The sequence below is a fragment of the Ictalurus punctatus genome, unplaced genomic scaffold (genome assembly GCF_001660625.3).
Source record: "Ictalurus punctatus breed USDA103 unplaced genomic scaffold, Coco_2.0 Super-Scaffold_100056, whole genome shotgun sequence".
In the NCBI taxonomy this organism is placed as follows: domain Eukaryota; kingdom Metazoa; phylum Chordata; class Actinopteri; order Siluriformes; family Ictaluridae; genus Ictalurus; species Ictalurus punctatus.
In genome coordinates, this window is record NW_026521088.1 from 2,607,294 (window position 1) to 2,634,612 (window position 27,319).

The 27,319-nt window shown below is 41.1% G+C and overlaps 1 protein-coding gene and 2 non-coding genes across 7 annotated transcripts; 2 read left to right on the top strand and 1 right to left on the bottom strand.

Annotated features, from left to right (window-relative positions):
• The first annotated feature begins 507 nt into the window (after positions 1–507).
• On the top strand, positions 508–11,104 carry LOC128630383 (E3 ubiquitin-protein ligase UBR2-like). Of its 5 annotated transcripts, XM_053678885.1 has the most exons (18): positions 508–593; positions 688–805; positions 1,968–2,021; positions 2,109–2,223; positions 4,598–4,662; positions 4,757–5,139; positions 5,214–6,168; positions 6,265–6,437; positions 6,849–7,054; positions 7,147–7,240; positions 8,154–8,303; positions 9,108–9,210; positions 9,298–9,367; positions 9,447–9,595; positions 9,752–10,068; positions 10,612–10,707; positions 10,777–10,844; positions 10,952–11,104. In XM_053678885.1, exons 7-14 carry the CDS (start codon positions 5,908–5,910, stop codon positions 9,467–9,469), a joined length of 1,080 nt encoding a protein of 359 aa, XP_053534860.1. In that variant the 5' UTR covers positions 508–593; positions 688–805; positions 1,968–2,021; positions 2,109–2,223; positions 4,598–4,662; positions 4,757–5,139; positions 5,214–5,907; the 3' UTR covers positions 9,470–9,595; positions 9,752–10,068; positions 10,612–10,707; positions 10,777–10,844; positions 10,952–11,104. The 5 variants fall into 5 exon arrangements, with proteins under 5 accessions (XP_053534860.1, XP_053534861.1, XP_053534862.1 ...); XM_053678886.1 differs by having other exon boundaries at positions 4,598–5,139; positions 10,981–11,104; XM_053678887.1 differs by having other exon boundaries at positions 4,598–5,139; positions 10,797–10,844; positions 10,981–11,104.
• Positions 11,105–15,906: 4,802 nt separating this feature from the next.
• trnav-cac (transfer RNA valine (anticodon CAC)) lies at positions 15,907–15,979 on the bottom strand. Its single transcript has one exon. It is a non-coding gene; the product is annotated as a tRNA-Val (tRNA).
• Positions 15,980–21,414: 5,435 nt separating this feature from the next.
• On the top strand, positions 21,415–21,487 carry trnav-aac (transfer RNA valine (anticodon AAC)). The gene has a single exon. It is a non-coding gene; the product is annotated as a tRNA-Val (tRNA).
• The last annotated feature ends 5,832 nt before the right edge of the window (positions 21,488–27,319 follow it).

Below are 27,319 nucleotides of genomic sequence, written 5' to 3' on the forward strand. Positions count from 1 at the left end.
TATAATTAAAAACCTCACTTAATGCAAGAAATTCATCTCCTAAATGTTGCAAGTGATTAATCTGATCATTTTATTCAGCTGTTTAATTATTACTTTCTAAATAATAAACAAATGAATGTTCTGGATTCATGAGGAATGTTTACATTTTGTGTCCCAAACTCAAAAGTTTAAACAAAGTGTATATTTATGATAATAAAGCACAAAGAACGTGAAACCTCAACACGTCTACAATCATCGATGAATTAAATATTAATTTAAACAAATAAATTGAACAAGAGTAAGACGAAGTATATTTTTAATTAAAATGTAATTAGAAAGGAGCACTTTTAAAGTGGATTTGATTTAAAATAATGATAAAGCTGTTTTTTTTATGTATTTGTATATCTTATCCTCTATCGTGTTTAAGAAGAAGAGAATAATGAAGCTTTTTATGAAATAATATTTGGGTTTATTTTATTATATTTTCTCCTCAAATATTCAAATTTACGTCAACGTCCGTTACGTTGGTGACGTCACCGCGAGCGCGAGAAGTCGAAGTGAGGAGCAGAAAGCGTTGTTAGTGTTAGTTCTGGCCCGTTTGGACCCAGACTAAAGTGAGTTTATTCGGTTCTGTGTAACCGAACCCGTTCTGTTTTTGCTGTATTGTGTGTATGTGTGTAGTTAACGGTGTTAACACCTGTGTTTCAGGTGTATCAGTATGAAGCAGGCGGAGACGGCGCACTGATTCACTCTCAGAGCTCGGTTCACTAATGACCGAATCACCGAGGAACCGACCAAAGATAACTCACACCCGCACAGAGAAGAAGTGAGAAATAACATTTTATAACTTTTTTTATTCACTCCTCTGGTTCAATATTAATGTTAATATTATACAAATATACTAGCGGTGCTAGCTTTTGAGGAGGCAGTCCAGTCCACGCATGCGCAGTGTAATTAATGAGCAAGCTAATCGAAATGAGATTAGCAAATAGGTCGATGTTATTTTTGATTCTATTTAAAACGATGAATTCACTGTCAATAACTGCCCAGTCTGAGAATATTACACGATTTACTTTTATAAGTGGACGTGGCTGAACGACATGTAGCTTCACTGGCTAATTAGAGCTCTTTTACTAGTTTAATGGCTGAGTCATCCGGCTTCGCGCATGCGCAGTGTGGGTTAAGGCGCTATAGTTTTCTTTTGTTTTAAGGCTAAAGATGCATTACCGCCACCTACTGGACTGTAGTGTGGCAGTCGTTTGGCAGAAAAAATCAAATAAAATTGGGGGGGGGATTACCAAAACAATACTACGTAAATAAAGGAAAATAAAGAGATACATAACTATATACTTATTCTTGTATACTTACTGACAACCACTACATATAGACACGTGTATAACCTAATAGACCTATGTAAGATATAACCCAGCACACCTGTACTATAGCACTTGCATTGGAAACATACACTACCGGTCAAACACATACATTTTTTTTAGGTTTAGGTGTTATAGTCTTCTTCTTTTGAATTATTATTATTATTGAGACCATTTGGGGTGAATTTGGAGCATGTGGGGGGTTTGAGTGAACCCAGAATGACCTATAAATATTTTTTTAATATCTCCAGAACTGACGCAGCAGAAACGAAAATATTTACGGCACAAACCAGCACAAACTATTCTGCCGATGTTTTGTGTTGGTGGGGGGTCCAACTTCACGCAGGTTGCGTGTGTGTGTTTCTATGCTCTTCAAATATCCAGGTGTTAGATGGCCAAGTGTGTAGTGTACAGATAGAGTGCACAATTTAAGAAATAGGAACCAGTCAGAGAGAGGACATCGTAATAAGAACAGGAAGCACTGACCAAATAAGGAAATAGATTAAACTGGTACACGGCATATGGGAGGCAGGAGATCGTGACAGTTATGTTGAATTATAACGTGTTGGATTATAGAAATAAATAAAGTGGTACTGATGTGTGTGTGTGTTTTAGGATGAGCTGGAGTGGGGCAAAGAGAACTGCATTCAGATCAAACGGATACAAGAGGTTATGACACTCACTCACTCGCACACATCTATACACACACTTCTCGACACAGATCCCTAACTATCATTTCTGGTGTGTGTGTGTTAGAGGTGGCCGAGTTGTTTGAGGATCTGAAGAATCGAGTGTCACAATTCAACATGCACATCAGCGAAACTTCCTCTGACTACACCAGCGCGCGCACACACACAAATTCATAGTGCAGGTAATACACACACACACACGAGTAGAGCAGGTGTAGTTTAACAGCATATGTGTATAAAGAGGCTTTTTTCTTCAGGTCAAAATATATACAGCAGGGGTGCCCAATATGTCGATCGCGATCGACCGGTCGATCGCAAAGGAAGTGCGGGTAGATCGCCATTAAAAAAAAAAAAAAAGAGGTTAGTTGACGTACAGGGAAGCCAGTCAGAGATCTCGTCTTTTCTCTCACCACGCGTGTGCGATCAAGCGCGCCAGTGCTAAAGGCTAGCGAGCGAAATTGCGGGGAGAGGACATTTTTCAGTCTTTTAAAGAATTCATTGACAAAACCCAGCTCCAGTGTGCAAATTGATATCAGTCAATGGTTGAGCAGCGCAAATGGATTCATTGCCAAGTGCAGGGAAGACGATGCTTTCCCTGACTTCCTTAACTACCACTGCATAATACACCAACAAGCCTTATGCGCAAGAATGCTAAACATGAAAGAGATCATGGATGTGGAAACAAAGATCGCCTGTTCTATACGTGCTAGATCACTTCAAAGACGGCTGCGCATCTGGAGAAGGCACACTGCGACCAATCAGCTCCTGCTACACACTGATGTGAGACGGCTTAGTAGGGGTAAATTCCTGCATTTCGAGAGCTCTGTCCGGAGATAAGCGAGTTTCTTTTTGCTGTTAAACATGCAGAATACACCCAAGTCAATGATGATCAGTGGCTGCTGGACTTTTTTTAACCGAGCATTTTTAACCGATCTGACCAACTTAATTTGGAGCTGCAAGGAAAAGACAAAAATTATAGGCATTTAATGCTTTTAAACGGAAAATGCAACTTCTGTCTTCAAAGCTGCAGCGCCATGTTTTTGGGAACTTCCAAAACCTCGCATCAGAGCTGGAGATGCAGCGGAACGCTTGCGCGCAGTTTAACATTGCACGCTACACGGAGCAGATTGACAGCTGTTGGTCAGAGTTTGACAGACGCTTCAAGACTTTGCTTTACTGGAGCCATTCGCCACATTCATGTGCTACCCGTTTAGGAACAATGTTGAGGTTGATTCACTCGCATCGAAAATTGCAGCGCTGTTTCACCTGAACTCGTCTGAAGTGGAGGATGAGATTTTTTGAAACTACAGACTGACATTCAGCTGAAGTCCAGGGCTCATGGACAGTTCTGGAACTTACTCACAGGGGAAAAGTACCCAAACATGAGGAAATGTGCCACCTCCTTGACTGCATTATTTGGCTCTACTTATTTATGTGAGTCAGCCTTTTCCCTCATGAAGATCATTAAGTCCAAATACCGTTCCCCAATGACTGATCATCATTTGGAGGCCTGCTTGAGGCTGGCTCCCAGCAGCTACTGTCCGGACTATGCAAAACTAAACTCAACAGGAAGTCAGCATTTTGATTTTTCTCTTAATTTTTTCCTCCGTTTTTTGCCATTTCCAGGCCTTGTACTTTAACGTACTCCTCCTGGAGCTTTCATCAGTTCGGCATCACATTCGGTCAGACTCATCTACAGGCATTGACGATGCTAAAATGCGAAGCTTTTGAATTTTTGCTGCTCGCCGTGGGCGTGGCGCTCTCACAAATTTAGAAGTTTCACCATGAAAAAGGAAGTTGTTATAACTCAAACATAGAATGTCCAATCTAGGGATGTCACGATACCAAAAATCTAGTAGTCGGTACTGATACCAGCAAAAATACACGATAGCCCAGAACCTTTTGCTTGCTTTTGCCAGGAGGTTCAGACTTGGCTTTCAACAAGATAAAGAGCCAAGCATACTTCCAAATGAACACCAAAATGCTTCAAGAAACTCAAAATCAGTGTTTTACAATGAGCTTAAAATGTCCTCCATGGTGGCATGGACCAGGACCCCTCGGTCTGCAGCATTACAGGAAGATTTCAGGTTAGACATTACGGGAAGAGTCTCGGTGCTGTTATTGTCTCTGGGGCAGACATCAGTTAACCCTGTGACCCCTTCCCTGGAGAGAACAGCATTACAATGCTGTAAACAGTTTTTGTAAATAATAATTCACTACTTAAAGCATGTACCCGAGCTCCTGCTGCGCAGTAACTAAAACTGTCTGCAACTCACGTGTTACTTCATTCTTTAGTTCCTTCTCTTAAGTGTAGAGCCTCTGTCAGATTGTGTGATTGATAAAGAAAAGCACATAAATGACAAAATACCAGTTTGAGTGCCTAGTGGTCTAATGAGGAAATGCTCTTTGGAAGCTCAATATATGCACTTATCCATTTGCATTTTGATTCGACTGTTAGTGCTGAGGATGTCCTTAAGGTGATGTGCTGCTTTTGGCAGATTTAGTAATTCTCTTTAGTCACATGAGCACTAATGGTTTTTCTAAATTTTTATGTAGTTTATTTTGGATACAGGCAGAGGAAGCTCAGCGAAAGCTTAAGAGACAGAATGGAGAGGACCCAGGTAAGCTATTTCTTCAGTGATTATAGTCATATCTGAAAATGATTGGTCAGTTGAATGCAGATTGCTGAAGTGTGAGTGTCTGTGTGTGTCGTAGCCCTGCCTCCATTCTGCCCACTGTTTGCCAGCTTGGGAAACATTCTGCAGTGTGACGTGCTGCTTGGCATGCTGGGAGCTGTGCTGCAGTGGGCTATGGTGCCCAGTGGAGGACACTGGTCTGAGTCCATGCTGCAGAGGGTAAATGTTTGGATGTTTTGTTAAAATGACATGATAGTGTAGTAAATTCAACAAAATTCCACTTGCTATGCTGTGTTCATGAGCATCACTTTTTAATGACTGAGTAGTGTTCACAATTCTGTATGTGTGTGTTGCTACAGGTGCTGCACTTGATAGGCATGGCTCTGCTGGAGGAGCAGCAACAGCTAGAGAACATTGGGGATGACGATGAAGTTACTTTCAACTTCACCCTCAAAATCTCCCGTAAGTTTTGTACATCATCTCACACAATAGAAAGCCTCAAGCCTGTAGTTAGATCTGTGGTTCTTGTATCACAGGTCCCGGGGAAGCCCCCGGCAACACTCCAAGCATCCTGGCTCTGTTAGAGGCCTTGCAGCGCGCGCTTCACTTGGAAGTGCATAAAGACATGATTCGCTGGATCCTTAAAGTGAAATTACATCTTGATTATGTTTGCAATTTGCCTTACTATGCGTGCACCTAATATATCCACCAGGTGGCAGCCTAGCATGTTTTGCAATTCGCTCACTGAAGGTAGGCACAACATACAAAAGATGAGCGTTTTTACCATGAAGTTTAAAGCAGTGCTGCATCATCAAGACCTGTTTGAAATCCAAGCAGTGCAACACCGCTCAAGGTGGTGTGGCCGGTAGGCAAAGCAGCACCTCTCACCACGGTGAAGCACAAATGCTTCACTGTCACAAAGCGGTTTTGCTGCTGATCATCTGTAGGTGGCCCTAGGGGTGTTTTTGATGTGGATTATTGTGCGTGTTACTTAAAAGCTGTATGTCAACATGAATATTTAAATGACATGTAAGGATTGCTTACTACACAAACTGAACTTCCATGCACTGTGATGTGTGCATTTTATTTTCCATATAGTGAAAACTGTCAGGAGACCTGCACCAGGCAGAACATGTACATATGAAGGCCATGGTGTAGGCCAAGGCTAATGATGTATTGTAGTATGTACTTTGAAGAGAAACAGGCAAATTAAATGTTAGTAAAATTGTAATGCATCTTCAGTATTTAATGGTATGGTGTGTGTGTATATACTTTTTAGTACACAAGTGTGTTCTATTGAACATCTGCTTAGTTTTGCAAGACTTTGTGTGTGCATATAGTTCTAACTGCACTGCTGTATCGTTTTCTTGTAAAAGTATTTTCCTAAATTATGAGTCTTTTTCTACACAGATGGTGGTTAGCATTAAAACGATGCGCGAGTGCACAGCTGCTGCACCTCCCTGTGAAGGAACAGGGCACTGTCACAAGGAGGTCACACTTTGAGCAACTTTCTATTCCATGGACATATTAACCATTACCCTTTAAAGTGTTGAAGAGATTAAATCTACGTGTGTGTGTGTGTTGCAGACTGTGTGGGACAAAGACAAAGCAGAGAGAAAAAGGAAAGCTGAACTGTGCTGGAAAAAGACCATGGCTCAAACATTACAGAGCCAGAGTCATTTTATCAATAAGTACATAGATCTGCTCACGCAGGATTCAGAGGATCTGGACGCCTCAGCCTCTACATCAGCAGAGCATAGGTACCTAAGCATGCTCGTAGTGACGCAGTGTTCTTAATAAGTCAACTTGTATTGTATTCTCAATATCCAGTCAGTACATTTATGTCAGTAAATGCATGCATCAACACTTCCTTGACTTTGCTGAGCAGTTGTCTGTTCTTTGTCCTAAAAGTTCTTGCATATAATGGTGGTCTTCACATAACATAAGTAAATTCCCATCCTTAAACTCTTTATCTTGCATATTCATTTAGAGCATTTTCTGTTGGGGTAAATGAGTAGAGAGGATCCTAGGCCATTTTTAGCAATTTCCTGGTGAGTAAAAAAAGATGAATCCATTTATTCAACATTGATTATTTTAACAAATTCAGAGGGACCTTAACATAAAATTAAGGTTATAGTGTACTTGTAACCATCCGTCTCTGCTTGGTACAGCCCCAGTTCATGTGACGGTGCTCTGGTGTGTGTGGGACCTCGTCGTTGGCGTGCCAGAGGAGGAGAGAGGAGGCAGATGGAGATGTGTATCCTGTGTCACAAAGCGCAGGAGATCCTACCTGATGGCACCGCCATGGTGCTCGCAGCCTTTGTCCAACGCTCTACGGTCATGTCCGAGAACCGCAAAAGACCCCCTCACAATCCAGGTAAGCTTATGGTTTACAGTGTGCAGGTCAAGTAATTGGATAGGTTTGAGTAGCCAGTGTGCTTATTTCTGAAGGATACATGTGTGTTCCAGAGAGCTGTGATCCCCTCTTCATGTACCCTGACCTGTCCTTTGGTACCCATACCGGCAGCTGTGGCCACATCATGCACTCTCACTGCTGGCAGAGGTGAGGAGTTGGGCAAAATGTTACTTCTAGACAGCCCTCTACTTAATCCCAAATAAAAAGTTTTGCTGCTTTCAAATGTTTGTGGATATAGGCAATAGATCAGCAGCTAACAGTAAATAGTTTGTCTAGAAAATATGACCTTTATATGAGCAATCACAATAAATTAGCTAGTATTAATCAATCAGTCGGAATGTTTTGTGACTGAAAAGTCAAAACCTAATCTGTGATGTACAGGAAAGTCTTCATGGATGTGTGGTGATCGATAAGATGTAGATCCAAATTGGATGTGTGTGGCTTAAATATGCGATCTGCAGATTTTTTATTTTTTTTTGACCCAATACAGTGAGCTGATCATCAACACAAAGCATGAAACAAAGCTTGCTTTGTGCACTTGACTATTTTTCACTGTCTTAGATCAAGCCAGTGTTACTTTCAAAGTCTGTAAACTTATTGTGCCTCATGGGGAAGCAAAGAACGTTAACCTGATCTGACCTTAGGAGTAAGTGCAGTGAGTATCAAAAGCTAAAGAAATCAGGTGATGGAACTTGTTACGCTTGGTAATCAGCAATGCTCGGTTGTTGAGGACATCAGATTCTGCTATGTGCTGTGCACTTCCCAATCAAAAATACTTTTCATATGTTCCCGTTCTTCAATGGAGGGGAGCGCTGTCCAACAGTTTACACTCCTGAAGAATGTTACCTCGGAGAGCTTTACAAGCAGTATATGGTGTTCCCACGTCAATCCTACATCCAGGTCAAGCTTAACAGCTCACTGGATCAGTTTGCTTGTCACTGCTTAATAGATCTGACCAGTTTGGTCATTTCTGTGATTGCATGGTACATATAAAGCTCATGGAAATTTGACAGGTTGTCAAATAATGGTCTCTTAATCTTGTAGTTATTTTCTCTTACAGATACTTTGAGACACTCCAGAGTCAGGATGCGCAGTGGCTGCATGAGCAAACCAGTTACGATGTAGAGAATGGGGAGTACTTGTGTCCATTCTGTAAGTGTCGCAGTAACACCGTCATTCCTCTCCTGCCCCTCACTGAGACCACCTGCAGGTACTCGCATACAAACTTGTGCTTCTGATTATTCTAAGTGGAGTTGCTCTGAATCCGGACCGCTTAATATTTTAACCATTGCATTGGCGAATTAGTTGTAGTGGCTCTGTAACCAATGCAAACTTGCCTATGAAATGCCATGGAAGGGTACAGAATGACACTGTAACAGTGCATACCCCATTCCAATATTCCTCTTATTTATTTATATATTTTTTAGCAAGGGAATTGATATCGGGCGCACGGTGGCTTAGTGTTTAGCACTTTCGCCACACACCGCCAGGGTCCGGGTTCGATTCCCGTGGCTCTGTGTGTGTGGAGTTTGCATGTTCTCCCGGTGCTGCGGGGGTTTCCTTAAGATACCCCGGTTTACCCGGTACCCTGGTATCTCCCCCAGTCCAAAGGCATGCATGGTAGGCTGATTGGCGTGTCTAAAGTGTCCGTAGTGAATGAATGGGTGTGTGAATATGTGTGTGATTGTGTGCCCTGCGATGGACTGGCACCCTGTCCAGGGTGTACCCCGCCTTGTGCTCGATGCTCCCTGGGATGGGCTCCAGCTTCCCCATGACCCTGAAAAGGAGTAAGCGGTTGAAGATGGATGGATGGGACTTGATATCTGTAGCTGAATTGCATGTCTTGCCATGTTGAGATCAGAGTATAGAGTTTCTGCTTATGTAAGATGGCTAATCCACTGCTGTTTCATGATATTTAGTCACACTGACTCAGTTTATTACAGTAAATTTGCCTGTTGTCCCATTGAGGTGACATTTTCTCTGGTTAAATAGTAAAATGCATGCATGTTTGTAGTTACAGCAATAGTGAGCAGCCAGGTCTGGCTCATTGGCTGAATACAACGTATACAAGCCAATCAGAGCCTTGTACTCTGCTCATGAGAGAGCCAAGCCAACAAGTGAGTCTCATCATGTATAGTGTGTGTGCTCCTTATTTGTGTGTGTATGTGTGCACATGCAGTCATATTGTGGTGTTTGTCTTTTAGATGCTGGTGAGTCAGAGACTGTGGAGGACTCTCCTCCTCCTGAGAGTTTCAGGCTGGACCACACACCAGTGTAAGCATACCCACTGTTTCCTTTCACAACTGCGTATCTGAGCGTGTCTTTAACACTGACCTGTGATGTGTTTTGATAGCACGCCTTATTCAAGCTCCATAAGGGAGATGCTGATGACATTTGGGACCGAAACTTATAAAGTTGGGCTTAAGGTGCACCCTAATGAGCAGGACCCCCGTGTACCTATCATGTGCTGGGGCAGCTGTTCTTGCACCATCCAGTCTATAGGTCAGTCTGCACCCATTTCTTACAGACTAAGAATTCATGTATAAGATTTACAATATTCACTGACCTGTGTTAATAGTTAGTAAAAATGTTTTACTTTTTGGTAAAGAAACATTATGATATGCATTTGTTGTTTTTCTGTGCTTGTATTTTGTACAGAGAGATTATTGGTAGATGAGGAGAAGCCTTTGTTTGGAAGTTTACCCTGTAGACAGGTATGACAACCAAACTTATTGTCATATCTCAGCCCAGCCAGGACTCGGTTTCCCGAGAAGCAACACAGTATTCTACTGTGTTTATTCGATAAGTGACTTTGGCCTTTGCTTACGTCCCCGACCACGATTTCTGTCTTACCCCGTTTGTTTTGTTTGCATGATCGCCTGACCCTCGCTTGCTTCTTGACTACGGACTGTGTTCACCCCTCTGGATTATTCTGCCTGAACCTGCCGCCCGCTTCTGCTTCTGTATTCCCCACGGTACGCGACACTTATCATGCCAGAATGAATTCTTCTTTCGAGGGATGTGTGATGATGTAATAAATTCTGTACCAGTGGTATTGTTAGTGCTGTTAAAATACTCCACTAAGCACTGTTTGCTTGCAGGATGGAGTAGTTAATTGTACACTGGAATAAATTCTTCCGATGATTTGATTTGCTTTTCACTTGTAATTCTAAATATAAAAGCATATATATATATATATATATATATATATATATATATATATATATATATATATATATATATATAACTGTGTGTATATATAAATGAAAATAGACTGCATCTGTAAAATCATTACTCAAGCTTCTGCGCATCATTCGCACTCTAAAGATATCTAGAAGATTGCTCAGTTATGTTCGGGGTTCATTTTGGTAGCATTACTAAATATTCTGAATCACAAATATCTGCAGGTATTATGCTCTCCTTCCTCAGTTCTAATTCCTTCTATATCCTGTGATATTTATCCATATTTTGTATCCTAAATAATAAAAATAAGTGTCATAAAACGTGCCCTTGTTTAGGAGACTATTTGAGTTCCCTGGCTCAGTTTGGCTCTGCGTGCTGGACTGTCTCCTCTCACTCCTCTGTGCAAAATCACTTCATGTGACTGTTGGCAGGTATATTTATTTCATTATTTATTTTTCTCTCACTTGTAGTTTTTTAGTTCTTTAACTGTGCTCGTGCAGCACTTGTTCTTGCTCCCCAGGTGGAAAGTTCCCCCTGCATTCTGGATGTGGACATGTTCCACTTAGTGGTGAGCTGAAAAGCTTGTTAAATGATACTTTAGGCACTATTAAATGTATATTAGCATCAGATTAAAGTATCATTGTTGTCCAGAATCTAAACCTGTCTATCTAACAGGTCAGTGTCTGTGGTTTCTTTGGCTGTAGTCTCTGGCAAGGAAAAACTCCCTAAGATGTTTTAAGAGGAAGAAACCTTGAGAGGAACCCGACTCAGAAGGGAACCCATCCTCATCTGGGTAACATCAGATAGTGTGAAAAAGTTCATTATGGATTTATATGAAGTCTGTATGGCGTTAGGAGCAGCCGTAGTCCCAGCAGTCTGGAATTAAAGAAGATTTGAGCTCCATCCAGAGGCAGAAAGGATCTGGATCTCTAGTATCTCCATAAATTCGTGTGGGGCTCGGTGAAAGGAGCGAGGGAGAAAAAAGATTATTAGGACTGTGAAGTAGTAGAACAGAATCTAGTCAGGGTAGGCTTGAGTAAACAAATATGTTTTAAGCCTAGACTTAAACACTGAGACTGTGTCTGAGTCCCGAACACTAATAGGAAGACTGTTCCATAACTGTGGGGCTCTATAAGAGAAAGCTCTTCCCCCTGCTGTAGCCTTCACTATTCGAGGTACCGTCAAATAGCCTGCATCTTTTGACCTAAGTAGGCGTGGCGGATCATATAAAACCAAAAGGTCGCTTAGATATTGTGGCGTGAGACCATTTAGTGCTTTATAGGTTAATAAAAGTATTTTATAATTAATGCGAGATTTTACTGGGAGCCAATGCAGTATTGATAATATCGGTGTGATATGGTCGTATCTTCTGGTTCTAGTTAGGACTCTAGCAGCTGCATTCTGGACTAACTGGAGCTTATTTATATTCCTACTGGAACATCCAGACAGTAAGGCATTACAGTAATCTAATCTAGAGGTGACGAATGCATGAACTAGTATTTCCGCATCATGTAGTGACAATATGTTTCTTATTTTAGAAATATTTCTGAGATGAAAGAAGGCTATCCTAGTAATATTATCTACATGAGCATCAAATTACAGGCTGGAGTCAATAATCACTCAAGGTCTTTAACTGCTGCACATGATGAAACAGAAAGACCATCCAGAGTAACCATGTGATCAGAAAGAATACTTCTAGCTACACGTGGGCCTAATAAAAAGTATTTCTGTTTTATCAGAATTAAGTAGAAGGAAATTAATTAACATCCAATGTCTAATGTCCTTTACACAATCCTCAACTTTACTAAGCTTCTGTCTGTCCTCTGGCTTCGCTGAAACATACAACTGCGTATCATCAGCATAACAGTGGAAGCTAATTCCATGTTTACGAATAATTTGACCTAGGGGTAGCATATATAAAGTAAAGAGCAGTGGGCCTAAAACAGAACCCTGTGGAACACCAAAAGTAACCTCAGTACGCATGGAGAATTCACCAATTACATCTACGAACTGATAACGATTGGTCAGATAAGACCTGAGCCAGGAGAGGACTGTTCCCTTAATACCAACAACATTTTCTAATCTATCAAGGAGAATAGTGTGATCTATAGTATCAAATGCTGCACTAAGGTCCGAGTAACACAAGCAGCGAGACACAACCCTGATCAGAGGTCAGTAGAAGGTCATTTACTACTTTAACTAACGCTGTCTCTGTGCTATGATGAGGTCTAAATCCTGACTGATACATTTCATGAATGTTTTTCCTATCTAAGTACGAGCATAGCTGCTTTGCTACAACCTTTTCTAAAATCTCAGAGATGAAGGGGAGATTTGATATTGGTCTATAGTTGGACAATTGAGACGGGTCAAGATCAGGTTTTTTAATCAAGGGTTTAATAACTGCTAATTTAAGTGATTTAGGTACATAGCCACTGCTTAGGGAAGAATTGATTATATTTAAAAGTGGTTCAATTACTCCTGGACCAATCTGTTTAAACAAACATGTAGGTACGGGATCTAGTATGCAAGTTGATGAATTTGCTGAAGAGATTAATGTAGCTAGTTCGGTCTCTCTAAGCGGAGCAAAACACTCTAAACATTGATCTGATATTGCTACATTGTCATGTAATGGGTTTGTTACAGTACTGTCCAGTTTTAATTTAATGGCCTGTATTTCACGTCTAATATTTTCAACCTTATCAATGAAAAATTTCATGAAATCTTCACTGCTATGTAATGATTGAGTGTTTCTCTCTGCAGTGGTTTTATTCCTATATTGTCAACTGGTCAAATTGTCTGGTCAAATATTGTCTAACTGGTCAAATATTATGTTACATAACAAGCATCTTCCAAAATGTTTAAAAAACTACATTCATTTTTTTCATTTATTAATACATGACTTCTTATACTAGTGGGCCTCCACCATGTCCTAGAAACACTCCATCCTACACAGTTTCAAGCTTCCTTTCCTCCCAACACTCAACATCTCAGTAATCCAGCAATAGGCCTGGAGTTGAGACATTCCTGCTGAATTAACATTTATGGTTGTGAATATACAGCATTTGTATATATTGTCAAGTCCTAGCTTGCAGTACATGAGCCTCTGCTGTCTTTTACAGGGTGAGGGAGAATCAGGTTCTTTTCCTGTACCTTGATGACTATGGAGAACTGTCCAAGGGCTCAGGTGAGAACTCAAACAAGATACTCAACGTGTTTTGTAAAATTTGTGTTTAAACCACTGTTTATATCATTCTCTTTCCCTCCCAGATGGAGGAATGTGCTACAGAAAGATTCAGAAGCTCTGGTGCCAGCACAGCATCACCGAGGAGATGGGTCATGCACAGGAAGCTAATCAGACTCTGGAGGACACTGACTGGGAGATCCTGGATTTTCTTGGCTAATGCCAAATCTAAACTAACCAGGGATCTGCACATTTACCTAGAAATGGTGCGGAATCTTGAACATCAATTATTGAAAATGTTGAACATTTCCCTTTTTTTGTTTTTACATTTCAAAATTCTAAAAAAATTGTTTATTTCTAATTTTAAATTCTTAATCAAAAATTCTTAATCAAAATAGACAAATGTCATATTCTGAGATATTTCTAAAACAAGTTCAGTGATCCATAACTAATGGGTGCTGTAATGTACAACTGTTCTGAGCACATTTTCTGTTTTTCACTTGCAGCCTACAGCCAAAATCCCCAGTACTGACTGAACACATCAAATGCTGAGTTTACTTTTACAGTCTTGAATTAACACCTCTGCTAACTGCGTCATCACCTACAGTCCTGAATTGACAGTTTACTTAACAGCCATAATGCTCACTGTTTACAATACGAATTAAAGATTATGTAAACCCTGGAATTGTGAATTAAGCACACCTTTTGGTTAAAGATGGGGGGGAAAAGAATTGGTTTATCACTCGTTGGTTTTGTAAATAAGGCTTGGTGAAAATTAGGTTTAAGCTCTGTTTGTGCCACAGGCTATATACCCTTCCTCTAATTTGTTTTCAATGGATGTGTACTGTTTTACAATCTAAGGGCTTTGTTTGCATCTGTAATGATTACACGGATAAGACATGTTTACCGTTTGTCACTTCCTTTTTTTCTCTCTCCTTTATGGATATACCAGTTAAATATGTCACGGTTTAGTCAACTGTAACTCTTTTGTTCCTGGTTGTTTGGAATCAGTTAATAAACTGTGTTTTTAATATTGTATTTTGTTCATTAGATTATAACAGATTGTGAGGCATTTTTGCTGCGTTTGTTTCTTTAATTTGGAAATTCTCCTTATGTCTCTCTTAATCACACACGGACAAAAACCAAATGTCAGAAATGTTTTACTAATTATTGACAAGCATGCAGGGATGCAAGGAATAAGTTGTTAGACATATCTTCAGTAAGCACTCGTGCTGAATGAATAAACACAAACACGCCCATCACCGGAAAGCCTCGACCATTACAGCTCTGAGGACAAACACGGAAGAAACTAAAACTCTAGCTAAAGCGCTACACCAATTAAATAGCAGCTCGTCCAGGAGCTCCACCAATTAGAGCGTAGCTGCGTTTGTTTGCGAGTTTCCGTCTGGGGATGAAAAGCAACCTTAACGCTCATTACTGCCCCCAAGCGTCACTGCAGTTACTCAACACTCCCACACATTACAGCAGGGGTGTAAAAGATTTTAATGACTTTTTTTTGCAGTAACCTTGGCACCATTTTCAGATCCTTGATGTCAGCTCATCAAGGAATGTTACAAGGAGAGCTGTATTATATGATCTAAGACTAGGTCTGCATCCCACCACACTATTTCCAATATAGAGCCACACATGGATCAGTGTTTAGATTTTGTGCTGATATAAACTGGAATCAGCTCCCAGTCGATGTTAAATGTGCCACAGATGAAAATATCTTTAAATCTGGATTAAATACATTTTTTCATGTGCCTACACATAATCTAGGCTTGCACTTTATGTTCATATTGCACTATATTCTTTGCACTATGATTTATGAATTGTATTTGATTTCATTTAGACCTTTAAGGAGTATTACTAATTTTTAAATTTCACACTACTTTCAGTCTAACTTCGCATTTGCTTCACTCTTGGTTTACACTCGCATCACTTTCGCTTCTCTTTTGCGTTTTCCCCGCTTGGAGGTGGGGAATTACATAGTTGCAACCTCGAGTCAAGCGCATCATTACTCTTGTCTTCTTGTTGAAGGAAAGAGCCAGGCTTCCACATTCAGTGGAAAAAGCAGAGACTGCCTGTGATTTTGCAAGCAGCTGTTATCTGCCTTGCTACAAAAGCTCAATGGAAGGGAAACCGCTCCCAGCCTCTTTCGGGCGCAGGACCTCTTGCTGATAGGTGAACTCGGCGACCAGTACTTTACGGAAAATTTTCCAGTCACGCACAGAGTCTTGTTGAGCAACGAAAGAGCCAGGCTTCCACTTTCTTGGGAAAGCAGAGACTCCCTTTCATTTGGTAAGCAAATGTTAACTGCTTGCTACAAAAGCACAAAAGAAGGAAATCTTCCTGTCCGAGGTCTCTCTTTCCGGCTGTTCCTAGAGGACCTGATCCTACGGTGATGACGACCGCTCAGTCATTAAAGCAAAGTTCAAAATTCCTAGCTTGTTTCTGCCCGGTCTCGAACCAGGGACCTTTTGCGTGTGAGGCAAACGTGATAACCACTACACTACAGAAACACGAGGGCGCGGCCCTTTGGCTGTTGCCTATGGTCTTCTGATGAGAAGAGCACATACGTACACTTTGTTCACCAGAGCTGAACGGCAAAGCGTGGCATTGGTGGTATAGTGGTGAGCATAGCTCCAGTCCAAGCAGTTGACCCGCATTCGATTCCTGGCCAGTCCCACGGGTTGTAACTTGGAGCTTCTGGAGGTACTTTGTGGTAGTTGGCACAAAAGGAAGCAATCACCTACCTGAAAATAAGTTGGTCAACAGAATGTACCATAGGCTTCCTTGCAGGCCTCCTACGACCCTTTCTGCTTCCCACTTGAGTTCTTAGTGCTCTCTTTGCTGTTTGTAAACACATCATTTTGCATCGGGGCACGTTTGAGCCGTGAACAGGGGCGAAACCGTCAGAGCATGCAGTCTCTCCGTGTCTGTCTCTTGTTAGCGACAACCTAGCATGCAAACTGTGATGAGAGGTGTACATTTTCCGCGATCAGCCATCTATATAGTCAATGTTTTATATTCAATAAGCAAATATGTCTATATGCTGATTGGTCTTAAGCAGCGTTGTCCAATCTTCAGCGTTTCGTTCGAATCTAGCAGGAGCCACACCTGATTCCAGTTGTTGGCTCCGCTGATCTTGGCTTTCAATAGACTAAAGTGTGGCTACTGCTTGGTTACAATGACAACCTGCAACCACACTGGCCCATTCTGGATAAGACTGGACAACCCTGATCTAAAGCAAATAAAGACCGAGGTAAGTGCCACTTTGTGAGTTCTGAATCCGTCATGCCGACTCGACGTCACTCGATGAACAGGGAAGGAACCGGTAGATGAGAAGACTTCCCACTGTTGACGAATGGCAATTTCAGGTTGAGGGTGCGTTTGCTTTGCGTTTTCCCGCTTGGAGGTTGGAATTACAAGTTGCAACCTCAAGTCAAGCGCATCATTACTCTTGTCTTCTTGATGAAGGAAAGAGCCAGGCTTCCACATTCAGTGGAAAAGCAGAGACTGCCTGTGATTTTGCAAGCAGCTGTTATCTGCCTTGCTACAAAAGCTCAATGGAAGGGAAACCGCTCCCAGCCTCTTTCGGGGGCAGACCTCTTGCTGATAGGTGAACTCGGCGACCAGTACTTTACGGAAAATTTTCCAGTCACGCACAGAGTCTTGTTGAGCAACGAAAGAGCCAGGCTTCCACTTTCTTGGGAAAAGCAGAGACTCCCTTTCATTTGGTAAGCAAATGTTAACTGCTTTGCTACAAAAGCACAAAAGCAGGAAATCTGCTCTGTTCAAGGTCTCGCTTTCAGGCTGTTCCTAGAGGACCTGATCCTACCGTGATGACGACTGGTCAGTTATTAAAGCAACGTTCAAACGTCCGGCTTGTTTCTGCCCGGTCTCGAACCAGGGAGCTTTCACGCGGGAGCCGAAAATAGTTATGCTTAACTTTCCCTGTTCATTCTCTCATTCGCAATATACTTTTGGCCACATGTTGAATCCATGGCGCTGTTCCGAGGCTTGGTTTTTATCACTACAGATGACTATATTTTTATCTCGCGAATAAACTATACTTTATCGGCTTTATTTTTTCGGCTTTCATCTCTTTTTGTTTAGGTCTTTTTTTTCTTCCAGACGTCGAATTAACATTCATCGTTTTACCTGAGAAAAAAGCACAATTAGGGGGCAGGTAAAGTGAACTGTACACTTACATTTACATTCATTCATTTAGCAGACGCTTTTATCCAAAGCGACTTACAAATGACAAAATTACTTATTTACTCAAAAGAAACATCGGTATATTATGAATATCATTTGAATGGTTTAAACTATATATGTAGGGTCAATTCAGGATATCATTATACGATTGTATGCCGAGTGAAATTTCTATTGTCTACTGTTCAGTGTCTGTTGTTTGTTCAGTAGTCAAACACACAGTAAAATAAAGTCTTTTGGTAACAAGTGAGCAGATCACACAGTTACGTTAGATTAGGTTAGAATATATTAGAGTAGATGTGTATCTTTTCAATAGTTGTTTAATTAAATGTTGGGTCATTGATCTTTTAATCTAACATGAAACCTGTGAAGTCATTTAAAAAGAATCAGTTACCATAATTTTACTTTACAAAACATTAGCATATGTAAATGCTTTTATATATTTATTTATGTCAATTGTTCGTGTCTATGGGTACTATTCAGGCTATCAGCATGAAGAAAAAAAAAAATCCCTGGGAGAATCAACGTGTCCTTCAGGAGAGGCCCCTCAGGTGATTTACTTCGGGGCTCATCTGAAGAGGCAAGAAGCATTAAAGACAATCCTTCTTTGCAAGACATGTCAACACCTCAAAGAGAAGATGTGGTCAGGAACAATGCCCATTCTATTGTTTTACAGAGGGTAGGGGATGTTTCAGACAAGCAAGAAGTGTTAGGAGAATACATCCTTCAGTTTGGGAAGTACAAAGGGAGGTCCTTCCGGTGGATAGTGGAGAATGATATTGGCTACACTTTGTACTTGTCCAGTAAGATTGATGAGGAAGAACAGGCTGGGCAGTTCAACCCAGATGGTCATTGCAAGGAGAGCCTCCTTTCCTTTATTGAATATTCAAGATGCTTTAAGGAAATTGAGGCTCTCCCGCGATATCTTTCAGAGAGACCAGACCCAGTGCCAGTTTTGTCAGATGATGACAATGTTGTTGGATTTGGGGCACAAGTACAAGACACCTGGAGGAAGATCTGGAATACCAGGGCTGATGGGTATGCTGCCTTTATAATGGGGAAGAGCTGTGTTCCTGGAAGTAAAATGTACCGCATGCAGCAATATCTTTTAAAGCAGAAAAAACAGTGACCACAGCCCCTTCTGCTACACCTTCACCCTCACCATCAACTCCCTCTGCAACATCCACTTCACGCCTTTCCTCTTATTATCCAGGTGAGTAAACCACATTTATATTTGTTTATATTGATTCTTACAGTCTACTGATATATTTGTTTCATTTCACAGTAATGGAGGAAGATGAGGAACTGGAGAAGATGATGCTGAGTCTGTCGCCACCCAAAGTCCTACACAGCAGAGTAAGTGAACCAAGAGGCTGCATTAATGTCATGTCTGTTATGTCCAGAATTATCTAGTTCAACCTGTTTATGGCATATTAAATTGCACATACTGGAGTTATACTAAACAAATTCTATTGTATATTTCAGAGTCACCTGCAGCCACTGGGTGTCCAGTCTTGTTCACAACAAGAGGGTATTTTCCACAGCAGTTTTGGAGGAGTATCCTATTACCCACAGATTTATCCTTCATAACTCTTTTCACACCTTTTTTAATGTTTTGCAGTGTTCTTGCCTGTTCTAAAACTTGTGTTCTTTTGTTATGCTAACTAATGGTAAAGGTTGATCATACCAGTGATGAGGGTGAGTGCACTTCATGAATTTTATGCTTGCTGTTTAACATGTTTGTATTGTCTACTCAAAGCTTTACCTGTTTTTAAAGAGTAGACTTTCAAATTAGGATCAATTTGTGATCATTTTAATTTTTTTAAATAATCTGTACAACTCAATCATATAGGTGAACATTATTTGAACTTGCATTAATGGAATTTTTAAATAAATATTCTATTGATGTAAGTTCTAACTGATCTAACAAAAGAAAAGACAGGTAAAGACATCTCATTCATGTCATTTACATGAATGTTTTATTCATTTTATTAACTTATTGTTCCATGCAGTTCTGCCACAGCCAACACCACATGTGGTCTGCCATCCTCACATACCACCACCTTCTGTGCCTAGCACTTCCTCACAGAGTAAAGCCCCTGCATCACTTCCCAGAGTACCACCACTAACTGCACAGTCAGTACCTACAGCACCTCCAACAGCTGCTGCGCAGTCAGTACCTACAGCACCTCCAACAGCTGCTGTGAAGTCAGTACCTGCTGAACATGCACCAGTGCCCTGCACACAGACAGACGCCCCTGTATTCAGTTGCATCCAAGATATTAACTGCTGGAACTGCTCCCTCCAGCAAAAAATCTGGATGAAAACAGCGATGGAAGCCATGGGACTCTGGCCAGGATCACGACCCGTGAGACACCTTATGAACATGGTTTCCTTGTGGCGTTATCCTCCTCAGCCTGAGCTTATAGAAACCAACACAGGCCTGCCATCACCAAAATACTTCCAGCTCCATCCATTGTTCATCTGGAAACCGGAGCACAGTATTATGGAAAGGCTCAGGAACAATTACATCCTGCCTTGTCTTTACAGCTGTCCACATCTTCAGGTTGTTTCCTCTGGTGTGGGAAGACCCAGAGTGGTTCTTGGTACCAGCGGGCAATATTATATCCTTTCCTCTCGTCTGTGCTGTAAAGCATGCAAAAAATACTGGTTCCCTGATAAACCCCAGTGGCTAGACATGCTAGCAAAGCGTTTTACGAACATCTTGCCAGTGATAGATGAACTGCGGCACTCTGGAACATCACCAAATGATATGGCCAACCAGCTGTCTGAGATGTTTCACCTGAAGTACGAAAGAGCCCACCTAGCCTACCTGCTCAGCATGCAGAACACCAGGGATGCTGAAGCAGGGCTGTATGGACAGAGGACCATCACTGGGGCACTGAGAAGGATGACACACCAGCACCGTTTGGGGTTATGAGGACACTGATGGGTGGTATGGGGTGTCCGTGACTGCACACTATGTGGTGGAGTGTCTTCTTCAAGAATATCAGCGGCAGGAGGCAGCTCTCACTCAGGTCCTACAAGGCACTTTTGGATAGGTGTTCAGTTCAGATCACACATGCAAAGTTGCTAGAAAAGTGACTCTCTCATCTGGCACAATGTCATCCTACGCTGTGATGAATGAGAACTGGACGATCCTGTCCTAGGTGATGCTGCAATCTAAAAGTGAGCGGTCCTTAGAGTCAATGTACTGTGGGCTAGCCACAAGGAAACTGTGTTCATAAGATGTCTCACAGGTCGTAATCCTGGCTAGAGTCCCATGGCTTCCATTGCTGTTTTCATGCAGATTTTTTGCTGGAGGGAGCAGTTCCAGCAGTTAATATCTTGGATGCAACTGGATACAGGGGCATCTGTCTGTGTGGAGGGCACACTGCACAGTGCACAGCACTGACTGCTGACCAGCTGCACACTGTGCAGCCAGTGGTGGTACCCTGGCAATTGATGCAGGGGCCTTACTCTGTGAGGAGGCTTGCAAAGCACATTCTGTTGACCAATTTATTGTTTCCTTCCTTTTGTGCCAACTACTATGAAGTACCACAAGAGGCTCCAAGTTACAATCTGTGCATTGGCCGGGAATCGAACCCGGGTCAACTAGGCAGCTATGTTCACCACTATACCACCAATGCCACAATTCAACTCGGGTGAACAAAAGTTTAAGGATGTGCTCTTCTCATCAGAAGACCATAGGCAACATCCAAAGGGTCACCCTTTTGTGGTTTCTGTAGTGTAGTGGTTATCACGTTTGCCTAACACGCAAAAGGTCCCTGTTTCAAGACCGGGCAGAAACAAGCTGGAGATTTTGAACTTTGCTTTAATGACTGAGCGGTTGTCATCACCATAGGTTCAGGTCCTCTAGGAACAGCCGTAAAGTGAGACCTTGGACAGAGCAGATTTCCTGCTTTTGTAGCACAGCAGTTAACATTTGCTTACAAAATGAAAAGGAGTGTCTGGATTTCCCAAGAAAGTGGAAGTCTGGCTCTTACGTAGCTCAGTAAGGCTCCGTGCGTGACTGGAAAATTTTCCGTAAAGTAGTGGTCGCCAAGTTCACCCATCAGCAAGAGGTCTACGCCGAAAAAGGCTGGGAGCGGTTTCACTTCCATTGAGCTTTTGTAGCAAGGCAGATATCAGCTGCTTGCAAAATCACAGGCAGTCTCTGCTTTTCCACTGAATGTGGAAGCCTGACCCTTTCCTTCGTCAAGAAGACAAGAGTAATGATGAGCTTGACTCGAAGTTGCAACTTGTAATTCCCCACCTCCAAGCGGGAAACGCAAAGCAAACGCACCCCACGACTTGAAATTGCCATTCGTCAACCGTGGGAAGTCTCTCATCTACCAGTTCCTTCCCCGTTCGTCGAGTGACATCGAGTCGGCATGAGGGAGTCAGAACTCACAAAGTGGCACTTACCTCAGTGGTTATTTGCTTTAGATCAGGGTGTCCTGTCATATCCAGAATGGGCCAGTGTGGTTGCAGGTTGTCATTCTAACCAAGCAGAAGCCACACTTTAGTCTATTTAAAGCCAAGATCGGCGGATCCAGCAATTGGAATCAGGTGTGGCTCCTGCTAGATTGGAACGAAAACCTGAAGATTGGACAACGCTGCTTAAGACCAATCAGCATATAGACATATTTGCTTATTAAATAAAAACATTGACTATATAGATGGCTGATCGCGGAAAATGTACACCTCTCATCACAGTTTGCATGCTAGCTTGTCGCTAACAAAAGACAGATGCATGTTCTTACATTTTCGCCCCTGTTCATTGGTCAAACGTGCCCTGTTGGATAATGATGTGTTTACAAACAGCAAAGAGAGCACTAAGAATTCAAGAGGGAAGCAGAAAGAGTTGTAGGTGGACTGCAGAGAAGCACATTCTGTTGACCAACTTATTGTCAAGTAGGTGATTCCTTCCTTTGTGCCAACTACCATGAAATACCACGAGAGGCTCCAAGTTACAATCCGTGCATTGGCCGGGAAACAAACCCAGGTCAACTGCTTGGAAGGCAGCTATGCTCACCACCATACCACCAATGCTCACGCACTCTGACTAAACAGAATAAGGTTATATTAGTGTTACAGGGGAAAAAAAAAAGAAACTCGTAGTAGCGCTGATGAAATACATATACATGACAAAAACTGCTAGGAAGAAGAACTCAGAACATTTGCTTAGCCTAATAATTTTTTTTTCCATCTGCACATAATTATTTTAGCAGTTGCTTTTGCAATAAAAAGACTTAAAGTCGAGGGTCCCTGTAAGTATCTACGGAGAGAAAGAGAGTAGCAGTGAACCATTGACATCATGTACAGAGTTAGCATGAAGGTGTGATTGACAGTTTTTAGAAATCACTTCCTAATCCTATGCTAAGAGGAATACTACTAGGCTACTACTCTAATAATAATAATAATAACAATAACGAGAAGAAGAATAAGAAGAAAGATAGATTAAAGGGTGAGGAATAAAATCAATATAAAGTGGGGCTGTTTTGTCTTCAGCAAGAATATCTAGTGCTAATAAGTAATTTGTCAACAACATTGTATATATCTAGTGCCTGGTAATCAACCTCCTCACCTGGTGAGAGGACAGTCCACTCATCCTGACATTTCACACAGTATGAATAATAATGATAACAAAAGGAAGTAAAGCTAAATGAATGTTTTAACTGAGAGCAATACCTTGTACCCATATTTCCAATTTTATAGTAGATTGCACACAGTTTTTGCTTGTTACGTTTAGACCCAAGGGGATACTTGGAAACTTAAAAAGCACCATTGTCATTGCACCATCGCAAATGCTGAGGATCATCAGCAACATAGTCTGTTGTAAAACAGTGTGTTTATGCTTTTGGTAAACACATGTAAAAAACATCTAAAGGACTCCTACTTTGAAAAGGTCCCCTGACAGTCATTAAGATCACAAGTTATTGAAAAATTTGCCTCATGTGCATGAATGAGGATTAATTTGACAATCGTTCTCCGAGAGCATTTAGGACAACAGAATAGACGAGGCATTTTTGGCAGATATTACTGTAAGAGGTTGATTACTCTGGTAACTGGAGTAGGTAGAGGCTTGTCACCATCCACAGTAAGTTTCAAAACATATTGCTGAAGAGAAATCAGAGTGTTCTTCAAATGAGATGGATATGTTGAATTGAAGACAAAATAAGCACAAAATGAAGCAAGAGCCCTTTCATCCACACCGCTAGCGCAGCAGAACTCTATCCCATCAACTTTGATGAATGCAGTGACTCTTCTTGTAAACACAGTTTTGCAGTCAGTGACTTCTGGTACTTGCAGCGGTAACAGCAGACTTTCTATGCCAGCGACCTGCCTTCGAGCCTCAGCTTCATTAACTGTTTTTTAAAGGATTGGGTTTTTTTCACTGTAGAAGTTCACTACAACTGTAGAAGTTGTAGAATAAATTCCCCATGAACAACACTGACTGGAGCACATGCCATTAGAAAGATTAAGTTGATGGACTATTAGCAAGTTATTGTCATCCATTCGCATAAATCCAACAATTATATTTTTCACTATTTAGCTTTCTTTTACTTTAAGGATCTAATAAATTGCATATATGAAATGATTTTATTTACAAGTATCATGTTTGTGATTTTAGGTTATTCGTCAAATAGTATAGCTTCTGACCATTAAATCAAAACAGACTTGTGATTTGATTACATAATGCTTATTTATTTAGAAACAGAAGTAACTAAATACAAACATGCTAAATACTTTATATTTTTATATATAAATAACCAGGTGAAAAAGAAGACAACCTTCCAATTGTGAAACTGGTTATTAAAGCCCTTAATTAAGTGTATTGTCCATGCAGTATGCACAGATGTCCTTCTCATCTAGGGATAAAATGTTCCGCTGGCCCTTTAAGAAGCAGGAATGTGAGTTCCCGTTCTGCCCATGAGTATCGCGAGAGTTCACCTGCGAGCAGCGCGATTTACAACGCGATTCGGGTGCTTCTTATGAAGTGTGAGAACCGGGAAGTTCTTGTGCATGAAGCAAGACTTTAAGTTTAAAGTCACAATGGAGCCACTGAGCAGTGAGACTAAGCGTACTCGTCAGGCTTACATCTGAAGACCAAACATCTGTTGTGAAGTTCATCGCGGAGTGGTTATGAAGAAGCTCGTGAATATGATCTGCCATACGGTTGTATAACTCCGGTAAGCAGACGAATGTGAAATGACGCCGACTCGGTAAAGTGTAGCGAGGCTCAAGGTGTTTTACCAGTCGCTGAAATCCCATGTCCTTCACTACAGAGCATGGTTGATCATCAAGCGCCATAAACTCCAATACTTTCTGAGTAATTTCTAGAGTTTTTGTGCTGTCGGATTATCAGATATTTTTAAATTATGGATAGATGAAAATAGCCTTTCGGTATCGGCCGATACATCGGTGCATCTCTAGTTAAAACCAAGAATATAATGGGTAATTGCATATTTCATTTTAATTGACCCCCCCCCCCTTTTTTTTACTGAAGCAGCCTTATATGGTCTTGCATGTGTACAAATATTATATTTGTATGTGTATGTTGCATTTCCTACTGTCGATAAGGAAAGGGAAAAGGAGACAGACTTATATTCTTGGTTGTACAAAACCACGCTGTTACTTCAATTCAGTTCCATTTTATTTGTATAGCGTTTTTTAACAATAGACGTTGCCTCAAAGCAGCTTTACAGAAACATATAAACACGGGATACAGATTTTAAATGTGCGACAGTCAACACTGGAACCAGCACCAGACAGGTCATTACAAAAATATGGATGGATGGAATGTTAGAAAAAGAGTAGTAAAAAAGGTCAATGTAATGCTCACTTCATTTGGAAGTCATTTAGGAGAAAATGATTTTGGTGCTGCAGTGCAAGATGACGAGATAACTTCATCTAATATCCAAAGTGTTGCTGGTGGCACATATCATTATGTTGGTATTCTTAAAGCTTTGTCCAAAACCATGGAAAGAATCTGGTCTATTGTTCTAGAGAAGTATGAATTCGAACTTCAACTGAACATGGATGTCTTACCACTGTTTAAAAGTTCGTCTTTGTAGTTTTGGCCAATTATAGGGTTACTGCAGGGTTATACTAAGAAACCAGTTGTCATTGCTCTGTTCTGTGGTAAATCAAAGCCAACATCACAAACTGATGAATTTGAAAGATCTAGTCAGTGAACTGCAAGGGTTAAGCAAGGGATTTGCCATAAATGGGAAGCAATTTTTCCTAAATGTCACATCTATCCTGTGTGATGCTCCAGCTAGAGCTTTTATAAAGGGAATTAAATCACATACTGGTTATTCAGGTTGTGACAAGTGCATCCAGTCTGGTGTGTACATCAACCATAGAATGACCTTTCCTGAGATCAACAGCCCACGTAGGACTGATGAGTCTTTTATCAACATGTCTGATGAAGACCATCATACTGAAACATCTCTTTTAAAAGCTGCAGGAATTGGCATGGTATCATGCTTTCCACATGATTACATGCACCTTGTATGTCTTGGTGTTATGTGAAAACTGCTGGACTTATGGCTTGCTTCAGGGCCTTTATGTTGTCATTTGTCTGCTCGCCAAAGTGTTATAATCTCAGACACACTTGTTAGCTTGAGACGTTATATTCCTGAGGACTTTGCTAGGAAACCCAGGCAATTCTCAGAAAGACTGAGGTGGAAAGCAACAAAATTGCGACAGTTTCTGTTATACACAAGTCCAGTGGTTCTTCTTGATGTGTTGTCATAACCAATGTACAGCAATTTTAATTATCTGTTGCTATCTTTATACTCTCCAATCCACTCTTTGTATAATTCTTAATGACTTTGCTCACAGTTTGCTAGTGTCATTTGTAAAGCATTTTAGTGAGTTGTATGGTCCTGAATTTGTTATCTACAATGTACATGGGCTAACCCATCTTTCTGAGGATGTCAAAAAACATGGAAGCCTTGAGTTCTTGTCTGGGTTTCTGTTTGAAAACTTCCTGGATAAATAAAAAATTTTTATTTGAGAACTCCACACCATCTCCTATAACAGGTTATACGGAGACTTTCAGAAATGGACTGTTTCATGGTAATTGCTGAACATTTGGATATGAAAATTGTCTTGAAAAACAACATGAAAATGGCCCAATTCCACCGGATTTTAATAAAGTTGATCAGTTCCAGGAGGTTGTTCTAGGTAGCACTAGAGTTCATCTATCATGTATGGGAGAAAACTGTAGGAATTGGAGGCTGCTTTGGTGTAGTAATGAATATTCTTCAATGTCAGGAGAAAGTAAAGTGCTTAAAACACTTATCTAAATGAAAAGCTTACAGCACCTAGTAGTCCCATTCAGTCTCCCAACCAATAACTAACCAGGCCCAACTTTGCTTTGCTTCTGAGATCAGGCTTTGTCAGAGTGGTATGGCTGTAAGCAACAGATGCCACCAAATGGGGCCTATTTAAATAGTATAAGCAAACATCTGACTGACTGATTGATTTATTGATTGATTTTCCTTCATTTCTACACAATCAGTCTGACTGTGAATTGGTGGAGTCCATGCACTTCTTCAAATAAGACAGGGTGCTCACTCACACCTGAATGTCATCCCGTTGATTGAAAACACCTGACCCTAATTTCCCCT

What these genes read in the sequence shown, in the direction of transcription:
- LOC128630383 (XM_053678886.1), top strand. Translation starts at nt 5,908, where the DNA reads ATGCATCTTCAGTATTTAATGGTATGGTGTGTGTGTATATACTTTTTA. An exon ending in TCTACATCAGCAGAGCATAG is followed by an intron (nt 6,438 to 6,848) that starts GTACCTAAGCAT and finishes TGCTTGGTACAG; the next exon opens with CCCCAGTTCATGTGACGGTG. An exon ending in AGGCTGGACCACACACCAGT is followed by an intron (nt 9,368 to 9,446) that starts GTAAGCATACCC and finishes GTGTTTTGATAG; the next exon opens with CACGCCTTATTCAAGCTCCA.